The sequence below is a fragment of the Cibotium barometz genome, chromosome 13, assembly GCF_041138505.1.
Source record: "Cibotium barometz isolate CiBa-2024 chromosome 13, ASM4113850v1, whole genome shotgun sequence".
Lineage (NCBI taxonomy): Eukaryota > Viridiplantae > Streptophyta > Polypodiopsida > Cyatheales > Cibotiaceae > Cibotium > Cibotium barometz.
The window spans coordinates 46,564,434-46,576,667 of NC_141058.1; the positions used below are offsets into that span (position 1 = coordinate 46,564,434).

The 12,234-nt window shown below is 46.2% G+C and overlaps 1 protein-coding gene across 1 annotated transcript in view; it reads right to left on the reverse strand.

Annotated features, from left to right (window-relative positions):
* Nucleotides 1–2,935: 2,935 nt before the first annotated feature.
* The window catches only part of AAE17 (acyl-activating enzyme 17), a 92,538-nt gene continuing 83,239 nt past the window's right edge, over nt 2,936–12,234 (reverse strand). Inside the window, exons 11-14 of the mRNA XM_086807600.1 lie at nt 3,977–4,102; nt 3,730–3,828; nt 3,436–3,645; nt 2,936–3,335 (exon numbers count right to left, since the gene is read on the reverse strand). Coding sequence (XP_086663726.1) covers nt 3,234–3,335; nt 3,436–3,645; nt 3,730–3,828; nt 3,977–4,102 — 537 coding nt within the window. The 3' untranslated portion in view covers nt 2,936–3,233. The remainder of the gene's footprint in view (nt 3,336–3,435; nt 3,646–3,729; nt 3,829–3,976; nt 4,103–12,234) is intronic.

The following is a 12,234-nucleotide window of genomic DNA, read 5'->3' on the forward strand; positions in this document are numbered from 1 at the left end:
CTCTCACACTATGTTCACAAATCTCCATTATTTCTCCACCATTTGGATAGCTACACCTTACCATTTCTTGCTTCTTCCATCTTCCACCTTCCACCTTCCAGTTCTTCTTGAAATCTTGAATTAATTGTCTGCCATTCCTCTTTCTACTCTTTGTTACATGCTTTTTCTAGAGAATAGAAGGAAATTCTCTATCCTATTTTAATCTTTCCTCTCCAAATGTCACCAAGATGATGTGAAATTGTACTAAATTGTACTTGTTAAATTCCTCCTTCAAGTCCCTTAAGTCTTGCATCTTTATTGAATCTAAACTAAACTTTTCCCTTTCCCTTGAACTTTATTACACATGGAATCTTGTAATATAATAGGAGAATGGTGCCCAATCATTCCATCCTTTTCGCATTTAGCTTTCCAAATCCACTACACTTCAGATTGGGCATGCACATAGATCCAACCTAGTCGAGCAATAAGTATTTTATCTTATCCCTAAGCTCATCTAGTGCATCTTACAAAATTTATCAATCTAAAGCTATTATTTTTGTATCTCTTATGATTGGAGTATCCCAATTGCATCTATGCTTTTTGACCATGCACATATCAAAATCCCCATATCTCCTTCCTCAAATGTTAAGGTACAACAAGACTTGCTTGCTCACTCCTTTTTTGTTAGAGGAATCTTATGAGATGAGCCCTCTAATATAAATCACCTTTAAGGATATGCACCCATATCCATCTACCTATAAATTCTATGATAATGTCTAAAGGCTTTCACTAATGTGATACTACTAAATTAAACCACTTTTCCCATCAGATCCTCCTTTCTCAATCCAGACATGGCTACGTACTAATAATAATTGACCATCTTTTGCCAACAACAGTTACATCTTAAAACTATGGTTGATCTTTAATGATTTGAAGCCAATTTCAAATTCCACGTGTGCATGGATGTTACACAAAAAATGGGTAAGCTTTACATGGAGAATCTCCAAGAAGAATTGAGTAGGGAGAGGTTGAGCATTATAATTTTGAGGCTATGTGAGATAGTCATCACGTTAACAATGGAATTTTTAAAAATGTAAAGAGCTTATGGGCTTTTCCTACGAGCCAAGTTAACTAATCACTCAACAAGTACATAATGGAGCAAAATTAGGATTTTTTGGGCTAACTTCACTACTAATCTTAGAGTGATTATCACTACTAAAAGACATCCGGCCCCTTAATTGCACCAAATCCCAATCCTCTTCAGGCATGGGAGAAGTGATTAAGTTACTCTCCACCTCCATGTCATCCTTAAGCTAGAAGTTAGATACATAATTACAACCATCACTAATACACTCAAACGTCTCGAGCTCAGTTATTGAGGATTGAAAATCCCACATTGTATTTAATCGATGGTGGTGATGGTGGTGGTGCAACATAGAACCTTTGATGTTGATGTTGTTGTGCTTTAATGGCCCCTTCCTAAGATCCATGTATGACCTACGATTCTTCCAATCAATAAGTACACTTGGCTAGTCTGCATAATTTAGGAAATACAATTTTCATCATTGCTACCTATCCGCACCCATTCTACAAGAAATGACCCCTCAAGCAACCATTTCTATCAAAGTTGGACCACAAGTGTGCAATCCTGCTAGGTGTGCCAACCACCATCAAGACCACCAAATCCTACCATGGCAAGTGGTATGGTTAAGAAAGCAATATTCCACTATCACTCAAGGAGCTCACCAAGGTACCTTCTTAAGTTGAATGGCCACCACCCCCATGCCACCACCTTTAGTTGTAGATATATAATGTACATCTTACACACAAAAATGACAAAAAAATCCAAAAACATCAAGAAACACAAAAATCACAAAAGAGAGTCAAAGGAAGCAATAGGGATAAAGAAATGTTGAAGGAAGCAAAGAGCTAGAGTAAGTCCCTTAAAGAAAGCAGATTGAAATTTCTTAAAGAAAGAGTTGGAAGCAATAGGGATGAAGAAATGTTGAAGGAAGTAGAGTGCTGGAGTAAGTCCCTTGAAGAAAGCAGATTGAAATCACAAAAGAGAGTCAAAGGAAGCAATAGGGATGAAGTAATGTTGAAGGAAGCACAGTGCTGGAGTAAGTACCTTGAAGAAAGCAGATTGCAAAAATTTAAAGAAAAGAGTTGAAAAATCAATTAAAGAAAGCAACCAATAGAAGAGAGCAAAAGTGCTAGAAAATTGTGCTTGAGAAAAAAAACTGTAATTGCTCATTAAGGAGCATTTAGGCACTCCAACATGGCCACGATGGAGGGATTGCCAGGGATCACCCAAGGACTAACTCCAATGGCTGACATCTTCGAGCCATGGAGATCCATGCCACAAATTCACCTCCCAATGCCATTGGCCATGCCTATAATAACAAGCGTATCATCAGGTTTTACACCCCCTGTCACCTCAATCCCACCAAGCTTTGGTCCTTTGCATAACATTCCCGCAAATCCTATAAGTACCAACCCTTTCTTGGATGCCCACACCTTAGACATACTGACTAGTCTAGGAAGGGGAGTGGCCCAAGGACTCAGTGAGTCTCTTCCAATAAGAACACTCACATACGGCCTCAATGACTCATACAGAAATAAGGCCATACAAATTTTCAAAATTATGGGCAAATATGGCGAAACAACAGACCCTGTTCAATTCATTCAAATGTTTGAACAGAGATGTGAAGCCTTTGGAAATGCCACCACAAGAAAGCACACTTGAGTTGGACAATACATTGAAGAAAGCAGAAGTGCTAGAAAACTGTGCTAGAGAAACCCCCCAGAAGAAGGGCCAAAATTTTGTCATAATTGGCCAAGGAGAGTCGAGAGCCATCATTTTCTTCCATAACTTACACTTTCTTACTTTCTTGAAAAAATCTTTTGAATACAATAAAGAAGCATTATTACTATAAAAGTTATACAAAGCTAGAAAAAAAAAACAATATAAAATATTTAAAAATACAGAAGATTACAAATACTTACCCATCATCACAAAACTACAAACACATCCATAGGAAGCTTCCGAGAATCCAAGAAAGTATGTCTCAATAGATAGATGGAAGTTGTAACTCTGTATAGGTGTATTCTATCATTACACTAAGTTGGCCCATGAAAATCAAATACTTTTCTCACCTTTTTGAAAAATTTAACAAGTAAGATAAACTTAGTTTCCTACTGACTTGTTCAAAGTCCAAACAGATGATGATGACATCATAGGGAACCTAGCAAGATTAGAGCTTGTTTAGACTTCCAAACTGTGAGCGGAGCATTCTTCTCATCACCTTGTTTGACGCAGTACGAGGTAGAGAATCTGTAACTATAACGGCCGTAGCCTGTCCACAAAGGAAGTTGGTGTAATCAGCTTAAATAGAGACAACTATCCTTGGTAATTACAGGGATATCATGAATACTACAATCTTCACAAAGCACTACCTTGAACAGCGGATTCAGTTTCTGTTGAATGGCTGAATTGAAAACCCGCTTCAACTCCTCATTAGTAACTGCATCACAGCTTCCTTTGAGCACCACCACTATTCGGAGCTGCTCAGGCCCACCACCTGCTTGAGGTACCCCTATTGCAGCTGTCTCCAATACACTTGCATGGGCAGCATTGCATATTCTTTCTATCTCAACTGAGCTGACCTGTAGAGGGTTGTGATAGCCTCTGAGTACATACAATGCATTCTATACAAGGGCTTGCAAAAGAAGAAAAACATGTGAACACACCTTGATACCCCCCAAATTCATAGTGTCATCCACACGACCAAGAGCTCGGTAAAATCCTCCAACAGTGTGCTCAAATTCATCCCCATGGCGCCTCAACCTCTGCAAAGTTGCTAAAAGATTAAAAATCTTTTGAAGCATGACTAATCATGTAAAGCAATTCTACTATGCCAAACAAGGCCATGCACGATGGGAAAGCCTTTGAAATGTCTGAAATCACCAGAATTTAATCTCTTTTGAAAAAATTTACCAGTCCATTGACACACGGCATGCCTTTGAAATAAACATCATAATGATTTGCATTCAACAAGGTCTTCGAGCCACCCAAAAAGATTGGATCAAGAGCAACCTCACCCACACCCGATTCATCTGCAGGCTAAATAAAAATCAAGTAACAGTAAGATGAGCAAGTAAATCAACGCACACATGCCCTCCCTCTCTCCCTTTCTCTCTCTCTCTCTCTCTCTCTAGAGGAGGATGGTATCACTGTATGACCTCATTATATACATGGGCATCATGTATCAGCTATCTGGATACTTATGTTATGTTGTACCGCACATGTAGAGTTGAAGGATAAGTCACGCCCCACCTCAAAGACCAAAGGCACAGAGAAGCCTTAGCCCTTGCTGGTATGGAAGAAGTTAGTGAGAGCTCTTTGTGCTGGTCCTCGAGCAAGTATAGCTGATCTGGATCTCACTAAGGACTCCTTGTGTCTACGGAGCTCTAGAAGAAAAATTCCCAGGCATCTCTGATCCGGGAAGTCCATGATCCTGGAAAGTGGTCTGAACCTAGCTCGGAAGAGGCAGTCGAACCTCCCCCGAATCTCATAGTATACACGGCATCAGCATATGTAATGATCCTCTGTCTCGGACTCTGTGTGACAAAGCTGGCATATCCTGTCCTATGGTGCGGCCGCCCTAGGCCCATATCTGGTAGTCTCCACTCTCAGCTGATGGGACGAGGTGCTGATCTGGCCAATCGCACATCTCAGCCCAACGGATAGGTGTGTGTCCATGTAACGTGGGCGGATGATGAACCCATCCTTTGTTAGGCATAGGAGGTGATCTCTGTAGAAGGCCATCTTTGGCCCCGGTGGACGACTAGGTGAACTCCATGTCCTCTGAGTATCCAGTCTGACAATGTCCTTCCTGATAACCCTGTTCCACTCTGTGCGGCTGAGAGCAAATAATGGGGCCTCTATGTTGTACTGGAACGGGGGGAGTGCCTACATCTGCATACCGTGCATGCCAAACCAAGTGCCTACCTATGCATACCAGCACTCTGTATCTCCCTCAAGTGTCAACTGTATGGAGGACTCCAGTGCTAGCCGGGGGTATCTATCAAGTGGACACTCCCATAGCCTGTGCCAGTATGTCACTGTATGGAATAGAGCCTCTGTCACTATCGGTGCAGCCCCCATCTCTGCCCGCACAATCTCATGTGGCACTGATGGCTTACTCCTAATCATGCGTAAGATCATCGCCACTAGGGGGCTCTCCATCGGCTTCCACCCATCATATACCTCCTCTGTATTTGTCTCGGCCGGCTCTCTCCTTTGTCTCCTCTTGTGGTATAAGCTAAGACCCCAGATGGGGGCACCATAGTAGTGCAGGTGTAACTAGAGTATCAAATAGCCAAAGCTTCGTCCTCGGCTCCTGAAACTGTATTTGTGAGCATTGCCTCCTAGCGAACCAAGGGCTGCATATCCCCTCATCAATCTAGCTTTGGCCGCCTTCCGCATCGAGAACTGAGGTCCAGCAAAAGTGATCCCAAGGTATACATATGAGGTAACATACTCCACAGGCTCTCCACTGTATGTAAATTGTACTGCAGATCTACTTATCCCCTGTGAGGATGTATTAAAGATCATGACCTTGGTCTTTCCAAGGTTCACAGTGAGGTCCCGGTCCTCACAAAAGGCCTGTAATGCATCCAAATGCCTCTGTAGCTCCTCTGGTGAATCAGAAATAAGAACAATATCATCTGCAACCCCTTTGATGAATCAGAAATAAGAACAATATCATTTGCATACAAGAGGATTGGTATCAGGACTCTTGTCAAATGTGCTCCTGGTCCTCCCTGTCTGTCTATGTAATTCGAGATCTCGTCAATGTATAGACCAAATAGAGTAGGAGACAAGGGGCAGCCTTGCTTCACCCCGATAGTGAAGTGTATGATCGCTGAGTCACCTCTCCTGGATCCCGTACTCTACCTGTGAGACTGACTCATACAGTGTAATGATCCCCTAGAGCATCTCTGCTGGCACTCCCATATCATGCAGTCTCCTCATCTGTCTGGCCCATGGGACGGTATCAAAAGCTTTGCGGGAATCCACAAAGCTACAATATATCCGATGCGAGCTATCCCCTCCTCAATGATCCCCTGTAGTGTAAAGATATGATCTAGTGTGGAGTGGCCTCTCCTGAACCGTGCCTGCCTTGGTGCTCTGAGTCTTTGCTCCTTGGACCATCTACTAAGCTCATGCTCCAAAATCAAACCATAAATCTTGGCCAAGGTGTGACCAATCATGATAGTCCTGACGTGCTTTCAAGATAGGTACAATAGTATTCGATGACCAGTTGACGGGGAAGCCCTCACATAAAGCCCGATTAAACATGTGAACCAGTAAAGGGGCTAGCATGTCCCTAGCATGGGAGAAATGCTCGATGAGGAGTCCATCATGATCCTGTGCTCTCCTAGTTTGCATCCTGTCAATAGCATCTCTCACCATGCTGAGGTGAAAGAAGGAAGAGTGTGGGGGACGAGGTTCGGGTGGATGGGGGAGAGGTGGCTGCTCGGGGGCATGGTAGAGAGGTGTGGCATAGGTGTGCTAGGTGCTGGGTGAAGTAATCAGAGTCGGAAGGCGATGATCCTGGAAGATCCTCCAGGCCTCTTAACAGTCCTTTCCAAGAAATAGCTGGTATAGCTCTTGCTCAAGCTTGGCTAGGTAAGCTCTCTTCTTTCTCCGTGTGAGACGTCAAAAGATCACTCGCGCCTATTGATGAGTGGTGGATCCTAGCGCCATCTCCTGATGTAGATGGGCTCGGGTATCACGACATTCCTCGTCGTACCAGCTGTTCTGTGGGATAGTCCCTCCTGGTGATGTAGGGGTGGCTCTGGAGTGCGGGAAGGCGGCTGCAACGGACGTATGGAGGCCCAAGGGTGGCTGAGAGGTGTGTGGTAAGCTCATCAAGTGGGATGTGGGGGTCGAGGTCGGAGAGGATGCAGTAGACGTGATCAGAATAGATGGAAGAGGTCTCTCTGGTGAAGTGGTATCTCGGACGGTGATGGGGCAAAGTAGGTGGTTGGATGGTGTATCGGCATGTGAGGGAGAAGGCTAGATATGCATGGTCGGTTGCAACACCGATGGGGCGAGGAGAGATGGTAAACTCCCGAATGAGTGGGATCAGAGAGAGGGATCCCATTAGATAGTCCACTGTACTGGCTCCCATGTCCGAAGGGGTAGGAGGTGGAGGAGTTGGATCTAGGCCATCTAGCCAGGCCATTATAAATGGCTAGCCTATGAGCCCTGCCGAGGGCTAAGAGATACTCTCCATAGTTTGTGTGTATCCTGTGATGCCCGCTCCATATCTGTACCCACCGTGTCAATCTCCTGGTACATGGGATCATCTGTCTCAAAGAAGGGTACCTGTGCACTTGCGGTGCGGGCATTGAAGTCTCCAGCCAGGAGGATGTCCCCTAGATTGGAAAACTTCATAATGTCATCATAAAGGGGCAGGTACGGGGACTCTCCATGGGTGGCATATTTAGAATTGGAGGGTGCAAAGTAGCACACTGCAAGGTAGATGTCTTGGGCCCTCTGTCTAGATCCTCACCCACAAAAACCGTGCGGCCTCCTCCCGTCCGACCACCTGTATCACATGTTGCAGCTCTTTGTAAAGTAAAGCCACCTCTCCCGACCCCTAGGTACCCCCTACTGTGTGTGGGTGTGGGCGGTGAACAGACTCCTATTTGTATCCTCTCACCTTTGGAAGCCGACTCCCCTGGCACTGATGTGTCTCTGTGTATAAGACCAAGTCTCTCCCTCTAAATGTCTCCTCGAACAGACCTACATCTGTCCTCAAGGCGCCATTGCAGTTCCAAACCACAATCTCTAGCTTGGTCTCATAGGTCTTGCACCGTCATTGGGCATGTCGCTTGGTGATGATCACCCTCCCATCTCTGTACACTGCCCATTTCCCTGCCTTCCGTGAATCCAAGATGCGTGGCATGCACTCCCTCCTGTGTGCAACCTGTGCTAGTGTGAGATCATCTTCAAGATAAGTCTTTTCTCCTTTAAGTGCCCGCCTTTTGGTAAGGAATGCTTGCCTCACCTCCAACCCTGCAAACTTGAGGATGAGTGCGCATTCCTTGGTGGTGTCTTTGTCCACCCTCCATGCCTACGGAAGAGAGAGAGAGACATCTACGGAAGACCCCAAGGGTCTATGAGACCCTAAGTAATACAATGGTACCTTGGATATACTAAGCCATGGGAGAACTGAAAAGGAAATGAAAAGATGGAAAAAACACTGATGTATGTATACATCCAGATAGCAGCTGATTATCCTATGATTCCTTCTCAGCTAGTACCAATCTCAAGGCAGCAAGAGAGTCAGGCTTCTGTGATGGGATCATGGCGTGTTGGCGAAGAACCTCGTGGATCTGTCTTTGCATGGTGGAGGGTCCTGATGCTCTAGGCTGGGGGTGTCTAGCTCGTAGAATGGATCGGGCTTTTGCTAAGGACTTCTCTAGGGCGCCGAGTTGGAGCGCGGGTATGGCTGGTGGAATCTGATGTCGGAGCAGAGGCACAGGTATGGGTGGTGGACTCTGATGAGGATGCATGTATCAAAAAGAAACATGAGATTAGGTCTAATATATTGCAAAACATGAGTATTTACAATGATGAACTTGGATCTTGACTTAGATCTTGCTTATGCATACCTATCATGCATACACAGATAATTTGCTGGTTCACAGCTTCTGTGGTGATCTCCAGATGAAGTCGAATATAATGCAAAACATGAGTATTTGCAATGATGAACTTGGATCTTGGCTTAGATCTTGCTTATGCATACCTATCATGCATTCATGCATACATAAGTTCACAGATTCTGTGGTGATCTCCAGATTTTTGAGTTGGGAATTGAGGACTGCCTTCTAGCCAATGGTGTCAATGCCAATGTGTACAAGAATGAGATGCCTATAAATGACCCTTGACTACCTTTATATAGGGAATTGATAGCAAGTCATATTTAGGTCGGCTAGGGATTTTATGGCCTAAAAAAAAGGTCCTTCATCATGTTCATATTGTGCCCAACTTGTGTCTCAACTATTCGTCCATGCCTTGGGCCCCTACACCAATTGGCCATCTTGCTCCGGATGCCACATGTACACGGGAGGCCCGTGTAGTAACTCTCTCATAGTCATAGGGGACGGAAGGGATGGACGCTTGGAACGGCGGGACGTCGAGTCGGGATGGAACAGGAATAGGGACGGCAGGGGACGGTCGGACGTCCCCCTGGAGGCGTCCCTCACAAAGGACGGGTACGGGGACGGCTGCAAGAGCGAGGACAGCTGTGGGGAACGGCAGGGAGCCATTGCGCACTGTCCGACTGTTTTTTGCCCCTTTTTTTGGCAGTTTCTAGCCGTTTATGGCTGTTTGGGGATGCCTTGAGCCTTGAGGCTTGGGCCTTGGGCCTTGCCTCTCTCTTGCCTTGGCCTTTAGGCTTGGGGCCTTGGCCCTTGCCTCTCTCTCTCTCTCTCTTGCCCTTGCCTCTCTCTCTTGCCTATCTAATATCTATATAAGAACAAGGCTACAAGGCTACAAGCACACACACACCCCTTCAACTTTCAAGGCTTCAAAGTTCAAGCAACTCTCTCTCTCAACTTTCAAGCCTCAAGCCGGCCTCAAGCCTCAAGAGTCAAGCCACACACACTGAGTGTATCTAGATTCTACTCTCTCTAGAGTCTAGTCTCTCTCCCTCAAGCTTCTTCTAACTTCCAACTTCCAAGTTCTAAGCCTCTCACACAAGGCCCTACTCTCTACTATCTAGACTCTCTCTCTCTCACACCTCTCCCTCAAGCCTCTTGAGTCTTCCAACTTCCAAGCCTCTAGGCCTATGGGACACAGGAAATTATCAAGAAGCACAAGGAGATATATGCAGCAGTTTGGAACTGCAATGGGGCTCTATGGACACATCTAGGCAAACTAGAGGAGGTTATGGAGAACCGGGACATCATGTTTCTGACAAAGACATGAAAGCCCAGAGAGAGGCTTACCACGAGTAGCAGGGTACCAGTGGGAATCAGTGTATAGACAAGGGATGCGACAGGGCACCTTCTAGAGGCTCAGGTGGGATCGCTATACTATTCAAACGAGCACTACACCAGCGTATCAGGGTGGTGTCGAGAGACCCAGAGGCACGCTACATGTGGATTAGCCTATAGCTCTCAGAGGTGAGAACAATTTACTTGGCAATATGCTACTTCCCGCCGAAGGGGTCGAGATTCAACACAGGTCACATGGAGGACCAGATTGGAGGAGGAGAGGAGAGAGGGGCCCTTCCTAGTGAGTCTCCATACGCCACTCTATCCGCAGATATCCTACACTATTCGACCATGGGGGAGGTTCTCCTAATGGGGGACTTCAATGCACGCACACAGAATCGACAGTGTGAATCATTCGACTTCACAGATCCCCTCATCCTACAGGCACTAGACGATGTAGATGCAGGGACCACGAGGATGTCAGAGGACAGTGGGCCAGACAGTACAGGTTATGGGCAACACCTTCTCGACCTGGGAGCTAGACACCATCTCGTTATTTATAACGGGATGTCAATGGCCAGAATCGGGAAGACTCACATGTTTCCCATCATCAGGAGGCAGCAGCACTGTGGACTACATATTGGGCTCGCGGGAGAGCACAGACCTGATAGACTCTTTCACTATCCCTACATGCCCCATTGGTGCGGACCATACTTATTTGGCTTTTTCTCTTAGGAGCTCTCTTGATCTGCCACCCCTGACCACTCAGGCATCTCGTACCATCTTCCACTTTACTCGGGAGCTTGCAGACGTTTATGATTCAAAAGTACATGATGGCCTCTTTGGTATGGACCCTACAGCACCCATCGATGTACTGACGGCCCAGCTTTCACACATACTGCACACAGCAGCTAACCACAGCCTTCCACACCATCTCCAGACAGGGAAGCCACCTAGATCCGAGGACATGCCCCAGACTAGATGGTATGATAATGAGTGCAGAGAGCTTCATCGACATCTCTGAGCCCAGATAGCGAAAGGAGAAATAACACAGCAGCAGGCCAGTAGACAGATGCGGTCTCTTACATGCCGTAAGCGACGCACATATGAGGAGGCTCAATACTGGGACATCTACCACATGCTCATGAGCAAAGATGCAGCCACTACTTGGCGACGACTCAGAGAGCCACGCCCCCCCACCCCGATTACTAATCCTCAACGCTGGCAGAGTTATGCAGAAGGGCTTTATGATGTTCCGCACCAGCCACTCATCCCTCGCCCCACCGAGACTCCACCGACCTCATCGGTTTTCTTTACTACCGATATGGTATCTCGAGCTATACATAGATTCCAACATGGGAGAGCTGAGGATCACACCGGCTTATAGGGTGAGCATTTCATTTATGCAGCTGACAAACTCTCTCCTTTTATTGCTTACCTCTTTAACAGGGCTCTGGTAGAAGGTTTCCTGGCTGAGTGGACGATGCACACTATTGTACCGATCCACAACGCTGGGGACATGTTGGACCCCGGTAATTACAGAACTATCATGATTGGTCATACCTTGGCCAAACTCTATGGGGCTATCGTGGAGGCAGAATTGAGCACACACGCTGAGAGGGAGGGGCTTCATGCCCCTGGTCAGGCAGGTTTTCAGCAAGCCTTCTCTATTATTGATCACATTTTCACCCTGAGATGCCTGATTGACCAAACTCGGGCATGGAGACAGAGACTCTATTGCTGTTTTGTGGACTTCCGCAAAGCCTTCGACACAGTCCCGAGAGAGCGCCTCTTCCACCGCTTATAGACACTGGGCATACCCCCCGACATGATGTGGGGGATTTACAGATTATATGAGCAAGTGTTTGGACGAGTTAGATGCCCAGGGGGGCTATCAGATATGATTGCCAGCACCATTGGTGTGAAGCAGGGCTGCCCTCTCTCCCTGACACTCTTTGGCTTATACATCGACGAGGTAGCAGACTACATCATACAAAGAGGAGGCTCTGGGATTGACATCTCAGGTATGACTGTACACATTCTATTATATGTTGATGATATCATTCTTGTGTCGGATACTCGGACAGGGCTACAAAGGCATCTACAGGCCCTGGATACTTTCTGTGCGGAGCGAGGACTCACAGTGAACCTTGGGAAAACCAAGGTTATGGTCTTTCACACATCAGCAGCAGCAGTCAGATGCTAGACTATCCTTACACTAGCCCGGTGACATGTAGAGGT